Genomic DNA, 20,177 nt, shown 5'->3' on the forward strand with positions numbered 1-20,177 from the left:
TGTCTCCTAAACTTGTAAGAGGTCTGAAGCTATCCTTTGATTTTTGCCAGTGCTATTAACTTATGTAGACCTGTTAAAAAGCAGAGCAACACAATTATAGTTATCCTACTGAGCCATGGATTCTGAGTTTCATTTTAAAAAGAAAGCCAAGCTAAGTTGGTGTATGTAAAAGATTTCCATGTAGCTGTGGTGCTAGTTGTTACTGGCTACATTATATGCTAAGTGTATTTGTGTTCCCCAAGTGTACAAGCCTTCTATCAAAAGTTTGTTCTATAATTCATATATTCAAGGTGTAGGGTATGAAAATGCAAAGCTTAGGAGAGCACTTTACCAAACTGGTGTCCTCCAAACTGAAATTGTTTGTAACGATAGTCTTTTACAGGTTTTCATTTAAAGATGTTCGTGTGCTTTTAATTGACAACTAACTTCTTGCTGCTGTATAGTAAAATATTAATATATTTTTATCATTAAACTGCTGCATGACTATCATCTTTGAGTGAAGAGAAAATGTTATAAAAAAAGATGCCTTAAACAGTACATTTTGGTTTGGAATTCTGTAGAAAGTACATTGGTTAAAAAATAAGGATCTTGTCTGACAGAGCGTTCTGGGGATGGAATTGTTTCTTGGCAAATCCAGCCATATAGATCTAACTGCTGTATGTAGGAGACACCACCTGTAGGAGCTGGAAGGTGTCAGTGCTTCTCACATTGTAAAGCATTGGCCTAGGAAGGTGAAACAGTTGTCTTTTTGAAGGATTTTTTTTTCTGCTGGTTCTTTGGGTTTGATTTGATATTTTTAAGCTCCCTGGTTGAGTGTGTTGTCTTTGTTTTTGAGATCTACTGTATGTGTTGAATAACAAGCTATTTCCATTGTACTGTGCATTTTCCCATTAAATTGTTTGCTTTTAATATTCATACAATGTTAAATATGAGGTGACCGTACAATAGTTAGGAGTTTCTTTACTTACAAAATCACTGGAAATGATTAAATTGCTTTTCCCCTTCCCCCAAGGTGCATTTTCTTATTTCCACATAGTAAAGTTGAGCTTTTACAGTGCATAATGTGACATTTGGAATGCTTATCAACTGCATGTAAACATTAATAACCTGCACTTTTTTGTCTTAAGGTTTGTTGAGCTGTTTTGTTCACTGTACTTTAACTGTGATATGGAAAAGACTGCATTCTCTGTGCTGTTACTAGTTAGGAAAGAGAATTGCTTTGATTTTGTCTCTTGTTTACTATAGCTTCTTAAAGTTAAGCCTTGTACTACAGGTTGTTGGAGTACTCCTAGGTCAGTGTTTCATAGTAGCCAGCAATAAGTAGTGCAAGTCAACAAAAACAGCAAACTTAGGCAAAGTGTCCTTTCTTTGAGATGCGAGTTCTTTCATGAGGTTTTCTTTAGGGTCAGAGTTACCTAAAGTGAAGCCTTTCTTACCTATAGACTTCAGATTCTGCTTGGAATTCTACCAGATCAAGAAGCACATATATTGTGCTATTGTCTTTACACTATAACAGTTAAATACAATCTTACAAAGATTTTGAAACCATTGTCTGATTTATGGTCGGTGGGTTTAAAAAGAAATCCACATGCAAATCTTTTAAGACTTAAGAGATGATCCTAGAAAAGACTAAATGACTGTAAAGATGCTCTTTTTTGCATCTCACTTTACCTCCTTAAGCACCCTCCCAACCTTCCCTTCTCTCTCCTGTCTCATCCTTTCCCCACCCTTTGTCCCCAGGTGCTCGGTACTTTACCAAGGTTCTATATCTCAGTGTTTTATGTTGGAGTTTTTCCTTGTTTTTTTTTTTTTTTTTTTTTAATAGTTGGTGAACCCTGTTTGTGCTGAAACAAAAGGAAATGGTTGGTATATTTGACCATATGTGTTATTCATAGAAGACAGTATGATCAAATGTGCCAAAAACAAGCAAACAAAACTTAATTCCTGACAAGTATGCCTTATTTTTAATGATCTACTTTGTCTTACAATTAAGGTCCAAGAGCTTGGTTTAACTATTATTTGCCTAAGTATAAAAGAAAACTTGAAATGCATTGCAATATTGACGTTCTTTAAAATGAGAGACACTGTCAAGTAATTTAATCTAGAGATCTGCCACCAGATTTGAAATGCCCATATGTATGTGTGTGTGTTTGATGTTTTTTTTTCCTTTTAAATCACCAAATCTTTTTTTAAGCTACTTTTTATTTGTGCCTCCTATTTATCATGCTGATGTTAGAAGCAGCAGTCATCCAGCCACAGAGGGAGCTAAAGTTAACTAACCAGAACTGTAGAAATCATTATACATGCCTTTGACAACAAAGGAAGTTTATAAGAAAAGCCTTGTCGGCTTTTCCTCCACTAGATACAGATTGGAGGTAGATGAACATTTGCCAAATGCAAAAAAACAACAACAAAAAAAACAATGTGAGTCAGGAAAGACAGACTTTTCCAGCTTCTTAAAAGCCATGGAGAGTAGAAACCAAAACTAACAGGGAAAATAAACTTTGAAAGTCTCACTTTCTAGTTATCCCATGCAGGGGTTGAAATTTGACTCAAAGTGCAAAATATTTCAGTGTGTTTTTTAGGTCTTCACATCTAGAGATGGCTAACTATTCCAATTTGATTTTTCAGGTAATGGAGAAAGCTGCTAGTAATTTTAACCCCTGCCTAGAGAAAACAGATAATTTCATTTGGGAGCAAATACTTATTGCCTTGAAAAATAGCACTGTAATAGCCTATGATAATTAGTTGTAGAATAACCTTTATCCCTTTTAAACTATGCAAATTATTAAATAAGTGTAAATTAGAATTCAATTAAAGATAGTTGATTATATTGCAATCAGATGGCATTCACAAACTTAACTGGAGCATATACAAATAAAATTTATTAGCCTAAGAGTTTTGTATGCTAACAGAAAAATATAATTTAGCTACCTATTCTAAAAATGGTGAATATTATTAATATTGTATAATAGGACTGGGAAGACTGCCTCCTTTTTTGAAGAGAGAGTTTAAGGATTTTTATAATTGTTTTTCATCAAATTTTAATATTTTTGTCAAATTTTTAGGTATTTAATTTGTAAAACAGTTTGCTTTGTACTGGCATACAGAATATAGGGTATTGATTTTAAACTTTTTGAAGCCAAGTGATCAAGTACATTTGTAATAAAAGTCAATGGATCTATATCAGTTGTACTCACTGTTTTCATTTCTTATTCTTATTAATATAGGAATGCTATACTTTTCTGCAGGAAAACAACTAAATTTGGGTGGAAGGGAGGGGAAAAAATAAGTCCGTTGATAATGAGAATCTGGGTGGGTTCTACGACCCAAACACTTTACATAATCTTTAAGTCAGTTAAGATTTGTTCTGTTAAAGATGCATATGTCAATTTTTTTTCTTCCTTTTTTTTTTTAGTAGAACTTGATGTTTTTTGGGGGGTTACCTCATTCATTGTTTCTGTGCTTTAACATTTTGCATTTGGCACTACTGAAACTTTGTAAAGCAACAAATTTTCTTTTATAACATTTAAGGTTATCTGCTAGCCATGTGACCCCACTTACAGGCACGATTATTTTTATCACCCTCAAATGGTTCACCCTCTCTTCATCAATATTCCCACTCATTTTTTAAATATTACTTACATGCACACACACATTTCCAGATGATTTTAGAATGAGAATTTCTGAAATTGTTGCTCTGGTGGCTTTCATAGCTCCACAATTTATTTTATTATACATGTGAACATATTTTAAAGATTTTTTCCCCCTAAAACATGAGATACCAAATCTAATTTTTTTTTTTCCTTTTTCAGAGTCTTTTCAATATCAGAATGAGATCCTGCTTTCTACATTAAAGGATGCTAAGACAAGGGAATCTTTAGCAACTTAGGTTTGGAACAATTGTTGATAACTCTGAGTATAACATTTACAGTTGATTATCTTTAAATTTGAATATCTTAATAATTTGGGTATATATGTACTTCTCCATGAGAGTGAAATGAATAGGAAAGAAAATTTATTAGAATTGCTTAATTCACTGGAATTATTTGTGCAAATTGTCAAAGTTTATCCATTTTTAAATTAGACATTATGGTATTTTTTTTTCATTGCAAGTTAACTGAATATAGGCCATACATAATGAAGTACACTAAAAAACTAAAGTGATCACTGCTATTAAAATTACTGTTTTCACAGAGCAGCATTAATTATAGAGTTAAAAATATTTTTAAGAACAGCTGATTTTAATATTTGAGGAGTTATTGATCCTAAAAATCTAAATTTAAGGCCTAGGACATTTGACACGTTGTTCTTGAACATAAATTTAATTATCATGGGCTAAATGAAGATTGTCTAAACTAGCATTAGCTTGAGTCAGGTAGAATTTTATGGTGCAAGAACAACCAGATGAAAAGTGAAAGATATGATTGGTTTCAAGTCAACAGTATGTCATCTTTCAGTTGCTAATCTGACTACCAAGTTTTGATGTTGAATGGTCTAGGCAATTTTTGTCTTTAGGAAAGTTGAGTATGGCAAAAGTCACTCGTTAACATTTTTCTTAAAAAATTTCATAGCTACTCATTTTTTCTTATTTTGTCCCCATATTATGTTTGGTATTTTCTTTTTCCTGATGTGCTTTGCTTTTGTGGAAAATTGTCTTGTTTGATAGGTAGAAACATGGTGGTGGTACTCTGTAAAATAAAATAACTTCTTACAGACCAGAAATATTTTACTCATTGTGGAAGCGCAAGAATTTTGCATTTTCATGAATACATACTTTGTTTCGATGATTAGTAATTTGCTTATTAAATTTTTGTAGCATTTCATGGGAAAATTTTAAGCTAAAGAGTTTAATTTTCTTGATTTAGAATGCACTTTAATAATTCAAGAAGCCTCCAAGTTCAAGGACCAAACCTTTATATTCTAGAATTTTGAGAAACATGAAAATACTCCTGTTAGCATGTGTTTTGGTCTAAATTGAATTAATGCAGGAGGATCTTAAGAGGACTTAAGATGTCCTTATTGTGAAGTGGCAGTCAAACCTAATGGACAGGTGTAATTTATGTATTCATCTTGACTTAGTCAAACAGTGGTGGTCTTCAGCTAATGAATTATTAGAAACATGTTGAGATTGAGTTAAATTCCCATTCAGCTGGAGTGGATTGGTAATTTCCAGTGTAGATAGTTGGTGGCATTTGACCTACCTCCCTACCATATACATGTGGCATTTTCTTTCTCCCATCCTTTTTCCTTGTTTTCTCTCTCCTTTATTATTTTCCTTTTCATAGCCCTGCCAATGGCACTCAAGCTTACTCTCTTAAGAAGGAAATAAAGAAATTGCTGACTCTTGCTTTAGAATATAGCTAACTGACCCCAGAAAGATTTCTTTATTATGAGGTAATCGGGTAGTTTTTCTGAGTGCTGTTTTCCCCATAGACTTAAGTTGACACTTTGAAGGTCATCAAAATTGTTAAGGAATTTGTGAATTGAAGAGAGTAAAAAGTATGTGTATTTTAGGTAAGTTACTGGGGGCTGAGAACTTACTGGTTTGGAAATTTGAGAGCCGAAAGAGGAGAGCTGTTTGATGTGTTAGTGTATGGGAGTGTAAAAGGTATATAAGGGAATGGTTGGAGGTAAAGTAGGAGAAATTTTTATTGGAGGTAGGAAAAGATACTAAGGTGGAGTCTTAAGTGAGAGTTGTTTGCTAAGGACAATAAAGTTGATCTTCACTAAGGAGGTTTCAATAAAGCCTGAGAAAATGGGTCCCTTGTTGGTTATGCTGTTGGTTTGTTGCTAGATATCATGATGATGATGATGCATTATACAAATCTGTTTTCAGGTTTAGGATGTTTCCTTTTCTGGACAGATTAAGTAGCATAATTGTGGAATGGCAATTTTCTGGTCAAGGCAAGTTGGTGCAGGGAACTTACTATTTTGAGAGAAAAGATAAAATTTCAAACTTTTTCAGTTATAACTTTTAAACTATCGGAAATATATATAATATGTACTATCTATTCTCTTGGGCTCATGTTACAATGTTTTACTTTTAGTTTTACTTTTCAAAATGGTCCTTAGATCAAAATCATTTGATTTTGCACTCCACAAAGATCCATATTAGACCTTGCTTTTACAGAACCTTGACCTGAGGTCCACATAAATTTCTTAGAAGAGGACTATAAACCAGATGAAATCACTAAATTTCAATTCTAGGTATCTTTTCTATTTCTTTTACATTTGCAGTCCTAGCAATCATCTAACATTGTGGACCTTATGAGACCCTCAGAATACTATATTTCTGAAATTAGACAACATACCCCCCCAAACTCAGTTTCTCTTTGTTTTCCCACTTTCTCTATTACTTTAATATTGTAGAATTCCCAAGAGTTCAATGGTGGAAGATGTTAATAGTATAACTTAGTACATCTTGGAAGTTTTTATGCCATTTGTAGGGTGAATTGATTGTATTTAGATTTCTGTTCCTAGTATCCCAGGAGCATTTTAAGTTATTTAAGATAAAAATTGCTATATTATTTTTCAGTTACATAATTCAAGTATATTTAGATTGACTGTTATTTTCTGGTTTTGTATGGACTTAATTCTCAGTGATTTTGATAGATTACTTACGAGTTTCATTTTATCTAAACCTGTATACATTAGTGATAAAATCTCTAAAAAGATAGCTAAAAAGAGGTTTTGATTTTGTATTTGGAAGGTAATTTTTTTGTCAAGTTTATTAACAATAGCAGAATTGTTTTTATTATAACTTGTAGAGTTGATACATAGTTTTCACATTTTGTGTGTCAGATTTGAAATTATGATACTGTTACAAACTATAACTTGTTTAAGTCAGTCCAGAGCCTTCTTAAATAGTCCCGCTCCCAGAAATTATTTAAAAAGAAGTGAATTCCCAAACCTGTGTCAAGAACCAGTGATTTAAATGTCTTTGAAAGGCTTCCTTGAGTCTAGTCAATGGAGATAAGTGATAGCCCATTTCCATGCTGCATAGTTGTTAGGGTTTATAAAGTTGTCAATATGTAAAAGTGCAGAGCAGGAGAAACTATGTAAAATTGCCTATAAAATTTCTAGTTTTCATTATTTGCACTATTTACCTTTGCACTTGATTTTTTGAAAGTTAAGACACTTTCACTTTTGTTTCTAGTCTTTCTTATAGTTATGTTTTCAATATCCCACCCAAAGCTAAGCTTATATGCAACTAAATATTCTTTATAAGTCCAAGAAAATATTTCTTAGTGTTAGCTATGAAATTTGTTTTGTTAAAATTTTCAATATGGGCCTTTATTTGCCAATAAAATCCTTTGTGTGAGCTTTATTAAACTATCGAGTAGACAAAATGAAAGCTTAGGATAGGAATATATATATAAAATGGTGTCTTTGAGATTCAACTTCCAGCCTGAGGTGGCCTGGTTTTGGAGTGATTTGTTTTCACTGAAGTCAATGAGATTTGAGTTTAGGTAGGTATCGGCTTAAAAATCTGGAAGTGAAGTGGGTGACAAGTGGCAGCTCCTTCTTTCATGTAGTTTTCCATAATGCTCATAGAGTTTTCTCATGGTCAGTGTGATATAACTGGTATTGAAATAATTATATTAAATGAATATTCCTTTTAGGAATACAAGGTTGACTCATTTTTTGAGGGGGGGAGGGTGGCAAGGGATAAGAGACTTTATTTTAACTAGAGGCAGTCTTATAACCACAAGATGTGCTCTAGAAAGAATAGAACAAAAAGTGTACCTGTGAACATATTTTTTTGTCGTGTGAGATTGCAGCACGGTTAGGTTCAGAATTGAGAAAAAAGTTAATAGTTTTATCAATAGAAAAGAAATGTGTTTTGGCTAAAATTATTTTTTGTAAGTTATTTATTTCATTTTATATTCCCTTTCCTATAGCCTTTTAGGCACTTCATACTTAAAACCAACAAGTGAAAGTCCTCTCTTCAGATCTGGTTTATTTTTGGAATGCCTGAGTGTGTTTCTGGATTGGGGGTGGTGTTTTAATTCTTGACATGCTCTTCTCAGCATGTTTTGCTAGTCATTCTGGATCTTATATTTGCAAATTGTGTTGAAAATTCTGTGACGTATTTGAAATGAGAAAGTCCTCTATGACATAATGTGAATGTTTGTGGCGGACTCTCTTGTGGAACCTTGTGGCTTTGTTTTTAATTTGAGTAGAAAGTTAAACTTCCATTGTTGAGATTTTACGTTTCCCTAGTGGAATTGTGCCTGGTAGTTGTCTAGATATGGACCAATTTTGGGAAATGAAGGTTGACAGATGTGTATCTGACTCTATATAATCCTTTACTCAAAATCGTAGATTAAAGGCTTACATTATTAGAGTTGTCTTAAGTTTTATGTTGTCAGTTCTTTAAATGTAGATGATGATTAGCATATATTTATGAATTTCCTTTGGTAAAAGAGAAAAATTCAGTCTTCAAACCTTTCTTGGAGACTTAAATTTACCATATACAGAAAATGAAAAAATTTTAGAAAGTAGCTTTGATTATTTTTTAATGGAGGTTAATGAGCTTAATTAATTATTTTTCCTAGTTTGAAGCACTTATTTCCCAAATGTGAATAAAGGGAAAAGATCAGCAATTTGCCCCTCCCCCCACCCTTTTTGAGACCATTTTTAGTTTTCTGCCCCTATTTCCCAATCCTGGTATAAAATGAATTACGGGTATCCCTCTAAGTCCCTGTAACCCCTTTTTGGGGTCACAGATACCTTTGATAATCTGATGAAAATGATGGACCCTCTCCTCCCCTCCCTCAAAAAAATGCACATAGATAATTTTGCATACAGCCTCAGGGGGCATCACACATCTTCTGAAACCTAAGTTAAGGATCTCTGCTCTAAATAAACTCTATAGAGAAAATCTTAATGCAATTGATTGATAAAATTAGGAACTAGCTATTGGCCTAAAACATTTCAGATTGGAATTGTTAGATGGTGGCCTCTACTAGCAAAATGTGGCATTGCAACCAGCTTTGTTAGACATTGTAACATCCAGACAGAAGGAGAAAAGAAAATTCTGAGAGCTGTTTATAAGGAGTCAGGGCATCTCTAGACATGGGAGCCATTCCTGGTTCAAGGCAGGGGTCAGGGTGCCTGACAGCTTCTAGCAGGGTAGAGTTTGATAAACCACAATGCTCAGGATGCCAAGGGGTTAGCCATTATCTTAGCCCCTTCCTCACCAAAAGATTTTAGTTTTGTCTGTTGGGAAACAAGATGTCACTAGGAAAAAAAAAAAAAAAAGATTTGCCTTACAACTTTGCTGGAACACATCAGTTTGGTGATGTATGGGACACCAGTATTATTTCTGAGAAGGTGCATAAAACCAAAGTAAATTATTCTCTATGTAGAACATTATTTACTAGTAACATTTGTTTGGATGTATTAGCTTTGACAATTTTTACCAGTAAATATTGGTTTTATTTAAAACTGGGAATCCAGTTTATAAATAGGATAATTGGTATATCTTTCCTTTCCCCCATGTAAAGAATAGTTTGAAGATTTATGCATACTTTTTACTTTTCTCTCTTGATGCCATGGAGTGGGGTGGGTGGGATGGGGGGAGATCTTTGAGTCGACAACTGACAAGATGTCTTCTCCAAATTTAAAAATTGAGAAGCAGCACTTTAAGTCTAACTTTACACCATTTTAGTGCATGTATTAGTTTTAATAATGATTTTTGGTGCATGCCTTTGGGCTTATTCAAGTGTACAATAGAAAAGTATATTTCCTTTCTTAGAAAGGAGATGTTTTTCTACTTTGCAACATGTGATTACAAGAATCTTCCTCTGTGGGAAGATTAACCATGTATTGAACTACTGAAAAGTATATATTTTTAGATATACAGAAGGAATCTACATGGAGCAGCATTCAGACCTATATAGAAGTCATAGCATTCTGTATAGGACCAAAAGGAAATAACAAACACTTAAACAGACTTTGTTGGGTAGAAATACCTTTAGATCTTGCATTGACTTCCAAAAAGAAAATGCCACAGAAGTTTGCTGAAAACTTTTGTTGTGTGAAATTTCTCTGTCAGTGTATTTAACCCAGACACAACAGCTTTGGGTTTATACATATGTTAAGGAAAAAAAAAAAAAAAGCTAACTAAATAGGTCAGTCTGGTTTGCCAATCTACCTTGACTGAAAAAAGTAAAATCACTTGCAAAGTGAAAAAAACTGTCCAACTCCTCTAAGGTTTTGACAAAATAAACTTGGCTGATGTGGGAAGACTCCCACTTTGATATCTGACCTGACAGTGAAGATTCATGCTTCACCTGATTTCAAACCTGACAGTGTCTGTTTAAGGAGCTATGGTACAGTTTGTTAATCCAATCCCAGATACCTGTTGATTACCTGTGAGATCTAGAGTCCAAAGTAGCCAGCAGCTGTATCCCTGAATGCTCTGTGCCCATCAGATCTCAAAGTAAGCAGGGTTGGGACAGGTCACAGCTCAGATGAATGCCCTCGGTGCTGGGGACAACTCCAGCTTCAAGAATTGTATCTGCTTTCTTGGGAGTCATCACTGAACTAATGTCCCACATGGTGTTACTTACTGTAGTTGCTCTCTCTTGGAGGATTCCCAGAGCACACATCCTAATTGCTTGTGGTACTCAGAGAGGGGGTGCTAACTCTGATGCCCTGGCCAAATTCCAGTTTAGGGATGTGGGTCTTCTTGCCATTCTAATTGGAAATGTGCATTGCTTCCCATTTTCCCTGTTGATCTCAGTGCAAACCACCCTAGTCTGTTTCTTTGCCCCAGTCCCAAATCTCTAAGATGCTGGTGTATATTATATGGGCCAAGTTCATGCCTTATCCTAGTTGCACAAGAGTTGAGGGATGAGTGAGCTCGGTGTCAAAGTGCCCTGTAGTTGGAGAGTAAACTCTTGCGATGCTTTGGGGATGAAATCCGCCCTCTTTTAGCTTAAGTTGGGGAATGTGCACTGGCGGAGGCTTCCAGCTATGAGGTATGAGCTGAAACCTATTTTCCCTCTTTCCTTATAGCATGTTGAGAAAATCTGTTGGGTTTTCAGTAGTCAGGGAAAGCCGGAGTTCTGCAGCTTTAATCTGGGTAACTGAGGCTGGTTTGAGCAAGACTTTGGTTAATTAACTGGGTTCTCAGATGCCACAGACTCCGTGAAAAGTCACCATTATTTTCAATGGTTGTGATAGAATTTCCCCCAGTAGCCATTATTTTAAGATTATATTGCAGAGTTGCTTTATTTGAGCTTTTTGTGTATACACAATCCCAAACTGGAAGAAATTTAAAAAAAAAAAAAAATCCTGCTGTGAAAGGTATATATTACTCTAGATTTTTCTTACTGTAAATATTGTAAGATTGTAATACTGTCGATATTTTATTAACCAACAAATGTTAATCTATGTGAATTCAGACTTATTTTAAATGTGCTTCTTATTTACTGTGTGTGGTCCCTGTTGCTGACAGTATTAAGTTATATTCTGATGTAAGATTAACTTTATTAAAGAATGTAAACATTAATGTTTCCTTATGGGAAAACAATAAAGTATAAAGAAGACAATTCTTTTCATTAAAATATACTGTGTATTTACACTTGCTAGACCCAGCACCACTTATAAATTTAGTACACTGTTCAGAATTTTAGTTAACACAGCTGACATGGTTGTGCTCTGTTTGAAAGTCTAAAAGTAGGTATTGTTGAAATACAAACAGTTTGTATTTGTCTGCTGTGAATCATAATCTTGAAATTTCTAATCAAGTTTGTAAAATTTTTATAGTAAAACATTTTAATGACAATTTAAAAATTTATCTTCTCTAAAGAATGGTCAAAACGATATCCTTTCAGAACTAGAATTGTTCTTTAATATCTTTCCAAAATGACTTTGGTTAAATGGACCAGATGTATATTAGTTAAAATTTAGGACGAAGTTGTGATATTCGTTGAGTTTACAAGTTAATCCTTATTGGAGATGTGCCAATTATACAGTAGAATATCATTAATTTGCACTGTTTGGGGACCCCATTAAGAATGCTGAATTTTGCCAACTAAGAAGTAAGCAAATGCAATTTAAAAAGTAAATTTGAGCATTCTGTATTAAATATGTGCAGTTATCACATGAAGAAGCGCAGTGTGTCAGGCTGTAATATAACCATACTTGCTGTCATGTTCTCTCATCTCAGTGCTGGGAACTCACCATGTGGAAACCAAGCAAATGTGTTGTGCATCAGCCGGCTTGAGTTTGTTCAATATCAAAGCTGAAACTAGCGAGGTCTGCTGTACTGCTTATTGAAGTATTGTGATTCTTTTAGGCATTGATTCTTACAAAATATATACTGTAACAGTATACTTTGTACAGATTTAAATTTTATTTGAAAAAATGAAATAAAGTAGGCAAAAAAATAAAGATGTTTATTTTTCATGTGACTATATAAACAGATCAGTCTTTTGTTTCAGTGCCTTCTGGGGGTGTCTGGTCGCTCTTGGGTTTTCATTTGTTTGTTCGTTTTTTGTTTTTTTAATTTTTGATAGATGGAAACCATTTTTAGGACCCAATAGTAGGTCTACTTGCCCAATCATTAATTGGCTACAAGCATTAAGTGTGCTCTCTCACACTGGAAAACTATTTTCCTTTTTATTTGAAAACTAATTTGCTTATTTTTAAAGATTATTTTTGTGAATGGCTTCCCTATCTTGCTTTTTGAGTCAGTTTCGAAAACTCTGATAGTTCGACAGTTAACCTAGCTATCACAATTGAAGAGAAAGAAAAACTTTCCCCATAGATCATGCCTCTTTCCCGTAGAAAGTTTTTGTTTTCTGTCATTTTAATTATTTGAAGTTGGTTTGGACTAGTGGAAAGGTAACGAGAGAACATGACCAAAGATGAAGAGAATCCTTTGCAGAAAGTAGAGGTCGTGCTTAAAAATAAGATCATTTCAAAACTGCTTTTCTGGTGAGTGGAGTGGTAGACAGTGAATGAACTTACCTATAAAATGTGGCACAGGAGTGACCCTTCAGAAGAGTTTTAATGGGACCTTCTTGTAGATTAGATTATCTGTCCAAAAAGGACCATTTCAATTTCGGCCTCTAACTCAAAAATCAGTGAAGGCCTCAGGTGTATGATATTTTCCTTGACTTTTAGAAGTGGAGTTGGAAGTTTTATTTGTGCCTTCTCATTTTATCCTTCCTGGTGCTTTCACTTACCTTCAGGCTGGATATGGGAAGACTTGGAACAAGTAATTGCAAGAACAAGGTTCTTGCAAAAACCACACTATGGCAGAAATTTCAATGTTATTTAAATGTGTATGACAATGGTTATAGTCCAAAAATTGATGCATGGCCATTGAAGTATCGCAAGTTCACAGTATCACAGCTCCGGGCTTCCCTGGGAGAATCCCAAGAAACTGTTGTTATTGTTTTGTTTTGTTTTCCTGCTAAAATGTCCCTCCTTTGTAGAAAACAGAAGACATGGCTGTTGGACTAGCTTCCACATCTGACAACCACAAACCAACTCCAATAAAAATAATGCAGAAACTTCGCTGTATAAAAACTTAAAGCTGAGGGTGCCACTCTTTGAGGAGGTGGGTGGCGTGTTAAGAAACTAGTTTTCCCTATATTCTGCAGTGCCTCTTATTTTGAGAGGCACACAGAGGACAGGTGGATGCTTCCTGAAGAGGAGACCAGCGAGTTCCCTTTCTCCTCAAGGTGGGATAAGACGAACCGAACCCCCAGGTGTCTGTCCGAGAGGAAGGCCCTGTAGTACGGGAGCTTGTGTTGGAAACTAGCCATGATTTGCAGTAAGTATAGGAAGTGAAAAGCCAGAAGCCATGCCCCTTCCAAACTGTCCTGTGGCCTTAATCTTTTAAAGACTCCAAATAGGACTATGATTATGTATGCCCTGTGCTCATTTTGGAGAGCAAGAAGTGAAGTTCTGCACAGCTACAGGGGGACATTCTAGACCAGAATAGGTCTGAACTCTAGGACAAGGCTTGCAGAGCCACAGGAAGCCCTTAAGAAAGGAGCCCAGCATGTTCAACAGAACTATTTATCGTTTTTATTTAGCTCTTGTCATTCCTAAAGTGATATAATCAGCAATCTCTTCCCACCCCACCTCCAGCTAATGTTAACTTTCGTTTAACCGTGTGGTATGTAACTTACTTTGGCTCTTTGGCATCGTTTTTAGAATTCTCTTTGTTCCTACTCCCAGTAAAGACTTCTTTCTAAGCAGACAGAATTTTTCGATTTGGGAAACTGGGTTTTAGTACTGGTTCAGTTCATTCAGGATCATTTTGAAGAGAGATCTCTTTTTCCAAGATTTGACTGCTTGCCACCCTCAGGGCCTGCACATTCGCCACTGCTTTTACTCCAGCACCATCCCCCACACTTTTAGAACTTGAGGAGGAGGAGCCACTTTTTTCCCCCTGAAAATGGGATTCTACCTTAACATTGCAAATCTCCAGAGCTTTTCCAATAAAGTCATTCCGATTTTCTTCCCAACATTGATTTTCATTCATTTGGATTTGTTCAAATCAGGCCATTTGGCACTTAGATTGGTAATGAGAAAATGTCACAAAACAGACCCACCGAATGTTGCAGTGTTCCAAAGAGCAGGATATCCCAACCTTACATCCAGCAGGGTTGTCCAGTAAACGCCACCATCCTAGGAATCCTGACTTTCCTTGCATGCCCAGCTCATGCCTCAGATCCTCCCCAGGGAGCGGGAATTTCCTTGTCAGTTTCCTGGGAAGATTGGCAGTAGCTCCAACTTAGTTCAGCTTTCTCTGTCTCTGGCTACGACACTGAGGGTGGGTCTGTATTGCCACTATCCTAAATTTTTCCAAGCCCATCACTTGTTATTAAACTAATGTTGAGTGCTTAAAATATGCAAGGCACCAAGGTAAGTGTTTTGTCTAGGTTATTTCCTTTAACTCAACTACAATCCTATGAGATAGGCATGATTATTACTCCCTTTTTATGGAAGCGGAAACTAAGGCACAGAGAGATAATGTTAACATGCCCAGGGTCACACAGTCAGAATTCAAGTCATAGATCCTGGCAGGCTGAAGCTAAAGCACATCTTTGGTCTCTATCACTCTAGTGTGTTGCCTTCTCCATGAGGTTCTGCCTTCTCTTCTCCTAACTTTTAGGGTCTCCCTGACTTAAATGTTGCCTCACTTCAGGATGTATTTAGCTGGATGACAAAGCCAGTGTTCTCTGTAACCAAGGAGGATTTCTCTGTATAGCTCAAAAGCCACAATTCCTGTTCTGAAGGTTGATTCATGAATGAATCCACATTTTTATTTCTCCCTCCCCTTTCATGAGGGAATGACTTAGAGCAGAGCTGAAGAAACCTGGAAAATGGCCCTTCTAGGCCTCCATTGCTCTTGCTTAAAATAAGCCTGGCCCTGAGTATTATTCCTACCTCTCTCCACCCTCATAATAACCTGATCAAAGGGTTCTGTGAATGAAGCTCTTGAATTCTGTACATTGGAGTCGATTTCTTTCTTTTTCCCAGATTATACCCCCAGCAGACACCCTGTCTTCCTTATAGCAGACCTCCTGTCTTGGCCTATTTGACTTCAGATATAGCCTCAAAAAGGCTCAGGAGGTAGTCTCTAGGAGAGAATCTGAGTCTGACCAGATTCCCAAAACTTCACTATTGGCCCAGTAATTGGATCTGTCCGGGCCAGCCCTCTAGTTTCCAGCTCGGTTTTGCCTGGGCTTTTACATTTCTGAAAGCACTTTCCTGCGTCCTCTAAAATGCTATTTCCCAGATGCATCTTGACCTCCAAGGAGAGGTCCAGAGTCTGTCCCTCTCCAGGGGCTTCTTCTAAAAATAAAATATGAAATTCCTTGGGACTTAAGGGTGATTTAGAGGGCTGTGGCATCTGTTAGAACTCTTGTCCAAAAAGGGAATACCATAATTTAAGCTGTACCCCCTCATGTTTTCGTATCCTCTAAAGCAGTGATCCTCTAAAACGTGGACCCTGGACCAAGAACATCAGCATCCCCATGGAAATTATTAGAAATGTAAGTTCTTGGGCCTCACTCCAGACTGAAATGAATCAGAACCTGCTAGGGCCAAGCTTTTATAACAAGCTTTCCACGTGATACTGATGCACAATCGAAGTATGAGACCCACTACTCTCTAAAGCAAAAGTTAGCTCTTTTTTGGCACCTTAGGTTTGAGAATCGATGGAAGCTTGGGCCCTCACCTGCTTCACAGACCTTCTGAGGTCCAAGTTAAGAATATCTGCCCTGGAACTCAGAGCTTGTTCATCCCTCTGTGGCTTCCTACCCTCTCAACACAACCTCGAGAAGGGGTGGCCACGTACTCTGTTTGCTCTTTCATCTGTGTACTGTCAGTGGTTGATGAGAGTGGGCAGCCCCTGCGCCAGATAGCACAGAGAAAAAGGCTTGCTGCTCCCTGTATGTGCTGTAACTGTAGCCCATGGCATTGAGACAAAAACCAAATGCTCAGGCACGGGGCACCAGGCCAGGAGCCTGGGACCAAACAGAAAAGTGATTCCCTCTCCTAGAGCTGGGAGCTCTGTGTGAGAGCAGAACTGCTAAAAACTGCTGAACTTCCTTTGACAATCCTGGCTGGGGCATGTTGACTGCAGCTAGAGCTTTGTCAGTGGCAAGTCCGAGTTATGCCTGTTGTCCTTGATTGTTTGTAGCATCCCCACTCACTTGTACAAATATCCTGGTTTGGATGACAAATTATATGGTCACCCATTTCCTCACATAATAACCTCGTCATTAGTCTCCTTACTGCCATGCTTGCCCCCTGCAATCTATTCTCCACACAGCAGCTAGCTTGTAAATATAGTTACAAGGCTCTTATGATCTGGCACCTTCCTAATTCTCCAGTTTTCTCTCCTCCCTTTCACCTCCTTGTTTTTTTTTTTTTTTTCCTTAAGCCATACTGGGCACTTTTCTGTATGTTGAATGCATGGAGCTCATTGCCACCAGACAGTCTTTGGCTTTGCTCTTCCTTCTGCCTGCAACATACTTCCCTCCAGATCCTTGCATGGCTGGCCCTTCTTATAATGAGGCCTTCATATTCTTGCTTCAAGGAGGTCTCCGCTGACAACCCAAACTTAAGTGGCCCCTCCAGACACTCTCCCTCACCACTCTGCTTCAGTTTTCTTCCTTGTACTTAGCACTGTCCAGAATTATCTTTTCCATCTTTTTCTGTCGATGGGCTAATTCTGTGAGGGTAGGACTCATTAAGGCATCCCCAGTGCCCAGACTAGTCTGGCACACAGCAGATACTCAGTAAACATCTGTTAGCCAAGTGACTGGACTTCAGCGAATCCAGGCCATTTCTGGGAGTCAGCTGTGCTTCTGGGGCTGACTTCCTCATCCACTTTGAATGCAAGTACTGTCATTCTGTTTTATCTCACTTCTGGTCCACAGTGGCATAGGACCAGGACACTGAATATGAGATGATTTTCTCTGCCTGCTGCCAACTTTCCTTAGCTTCCTGTACGACCTACCTCTGTATGGGCTTCAGCATCTCCTCTGTGTAGCTATTTCATCTCCAGATGAGGCTCTGGGGAAAAGACACTGATGACCCTGGACTCAACAGATAGCTTAATGCCCACTTTGCCCCCAGCCGTCCCCCAGAGAAGCATTGATTGGGGCTCTAGCCGTTCAGCATGCACTTGGAGGAAGGGAGGCGGGGTCTTGTCCACTAAATGTATGATGGGCAGCGTTCTTCTGGGCTTCTCCCTTGATGAGCTGGGCACTCACTCTCCCTGGAATCCACTAGTTGAGGGAAGGGAGGAGACTGGCCATCCAAGTGGTAATATGCTCCATTTCCAAATGCTGAGGGGTAAGAGGTGTCTAGAGAAGTATGGCCTCTACAGAGCAACAACATCATAGTGACATTTCTCCAAATTCTCGCTCTTCTGCTCTCTGTTCCTTGGCCCTCCCCCCAATTTTTAAAATGGGAGTGGTGACAACTAAACCCCCTTCCCCCAACAACTTTCCAGGAAAGAAATGAAAAAGAGCCTTTATCCTTGATTCTAAACCTGAGGAGAAAATGATGCTTCTGAGCTTACCTGAGTTTAAAATAAATTTAGGCTCCAGGATAAATTTAGGGTTATGGAGTATGGACTCATAGAGCAAAGTCATACAGAGACAGGAGATAGAGTGTGAGAGTTTCCAACCAACTCCTCATAAAGTGAGTCCCTGATGAAAACCAGGCTGCTACATGGACGGCAGAGGATGGGGAAGGGGAAACAAGGACCTGGAGACCAGACCACCACTCTGGAGGATTCCCAAGGACTTTGTCTGAGTCCTGATTTTTTTTGGAGAGTGAAGAATTAGGTTTGAAATCAGGCTTAGATGCAAATGCAGGCTCTGTCACTCACTCGCTCTGTGGCCTTACGCAGCTCTACCTAACCAATCCTACTCTCAGTTTCCTCACCTATATGGGATTAAGAGTGCCTACCTCATCTGATTGATTGATGTCAAGAGCTTATAGCACAGTTCTCGGCACAGAATAATGTTCAATAAATGCTATCATCGTTGTTGTCTTTCTTGTCATTGTTGGAAAAAGGGGAGACAAATGTGGAACCTGAGTAGTCAATAAGAGCACTGCCTCCAGTGGCCTCTGCATTCCAGGTAGAGGAACCATGAAAACAGCAGATGCCTCTGTAGAATGATTAATTAGTCTGCATTTAGCTGAAGGAAGGGAGACCCATTCTGACGCTTTCCCATTTCAGCTTTTGGCCTACCCTCATGCCTTTCTCTTGCCAGCCCAAGGAGGATCTAGTCTATGGCTCTCTCTTCACAGACCTAGTTGTATACTGGACCAGATTTATTTTTGGTTTGTCACTTAGTATCTCTGTTCCAGGCCTGAGGTGTCTGAGGTTTTCCGGTAATGATGGAGGGGAGTGCTCTTCTGAAAAACAAAATGTGGTCTCAGTCTAAGGACTCTGCTTCCTTCTGGCTACAGGCAACAGCGGAGACTCTGCCATCTGCCAAGGGTGTGGGATGACTAGAGGTCAGTGCTGAATATTAATTCACCTGTTGGACATCTAAGATAGCAGTTAATCAGCCCCAGGAAACAGCTCTTGCGTAAGAAGAGGAGTGATTTGCCTTTGGCAGAAATTCTTAAGCTGGGGCTTTTTGGGGTCTATAAAGCTCCTGAAGTTTTACACAATATTATACCTATATGTGCAACGTATATTTTTCTGAGATGAGTTTCTTCAAAACTCTCAATGGAATTCACAGCCCAGATAGGTTCAGAGTCAACTGGGCTGATCTGAGAGTAGAAATAGAACCCTTCTCTAGGGCAGGAGTCCCCAACCCCAGTCCTCAGCCTGTTAGGAACCAGGCCACACAGCAGGAGGTGAGCTGCAGTGAGCAAATGTGTGAATCTTGATCTGTGTTTGCAGCTGCTCCCCAGTGTTAGCATCACCGCCTCAGCTCCACCTCAGATCATCAGGTACTAGATTCTCATAGGCCCACTGGTCTCTGGTGCCAAAAAGGTTGGGAACTGCTGCTCTAGGATGTTTCCAAGAGGTTGCATCCTTCGGCCCAGCTGATTGGCAGGACTATTAGTGAAAAGGTCCTGGAAGCAAGTTTGCTTAGGCTTCAAGGAAAGAGACATAACCTACTCTCCTTATTGGATCAGTATTGGCTGGTTGGAGCCTGCTACATCCATTTGGACAGTTGAGGGAGTTTTGAGCTAGCTAAACATCTATTTTCCATGAAATTTGGTTGCAGTATTATAAGGCACTCTAAACTTCCATGTTTTGTGCCAGATGGGAGACTGGTCTAGTGTCATCTCAGATGTAGGAAGCAGGGTTGGGTGACTTTGCTGGGTGTGTGTTGGTGGTAGTAAGAGGGGAGGGGATTGCAAAGGTCTCTATGTTCTTATTTGAGTGCTTGGTACATAATCGGTACTCAGCCAACTCTGTGTATTGATACGGAGTTGTTTCCTTTCCTTTTGGAGACATTAAGCCCCATAGTCCATTTTCTAGTTTCCCAGATGCCAAAGGCTTCTCTTTACCCCTGTGGCATCCTTTTATGAGAGGTCAGGTGCCTAGGTCTTATCCCTAACTGTGCTTATTTTGTTCTTTACTCCTCACCCTACAAATCCTGACAGATATCTCTGAAAGCCAACTTGGCTGGGGCCTGTGAGATTGTTTGATGCTTCTT

At 38.0% G+C, this 20,177-nt stretch overlaps 2 protein-coding genes across 5 annotated transcripts in view; both read left to right on the top strand.

Moving 5' to 3' along the window:
• Positions 1-1,004, top strand: part of PURA (purine rich element binding protein A) — a 9,921-nt gene extending 8,917 nt beyond the window's left edge. For all 4 annotated transcript variants that reach the window (XM_023524487.1, XM_011382281.2, XM_011382280.2 and 1 more), the window contains exon 2: positions 1-1,004. This exon is cut by the window's left edge and continues 2,241 nt beyond it. The gene's annotated coding sequence lies outside the window, so the exon portion shown is untranslated.
• A 2,320-nt stretch (positions 1,005-3,324) lies between these two features.
• Positions 3,325-12,431, top strand: IGIP (IgA inducing protein). The gene has a single exon (XM_011382283.2). It carries the CDS (start codon positions 12,105-12,107, stop codon positions 12,261-12,263), a length of 159 nt encoding a protein of 52 aa, XP_011380585.1. The 5' UTR covers positions 3,325-12,104; the 3' UTR covers positions 12,264-12,431.
• Positions 12,432-20,177: the final 7,746 nt, after the last annotated feature.

Source organism: Pteropus vampyrus, unplaced genomic scaffold, assembly GCF_000151845.1.
Source record: "Pteropus vampyrus isolate Shadow unplaced genomic scaffold, Pvam_2.0 Scaffold470, whole genome shotgun sequence".
Taxonomy (NCBI): domain Eukaryota; kingdom Metazoa; phylum Chordata; class Mammalia; order Chiroptera; family Pteropodidae; genus Pteropus; species Pteropus vampyrus.

Coding starts and splice junctions, on each gene's coding strand:
- IGIP (XM_011382283.2), top strand. CDS start 12,105: ATGTGCAGTTATCACATGAAGAAGCGCAGTGTGTCAGGCTGTAATATA.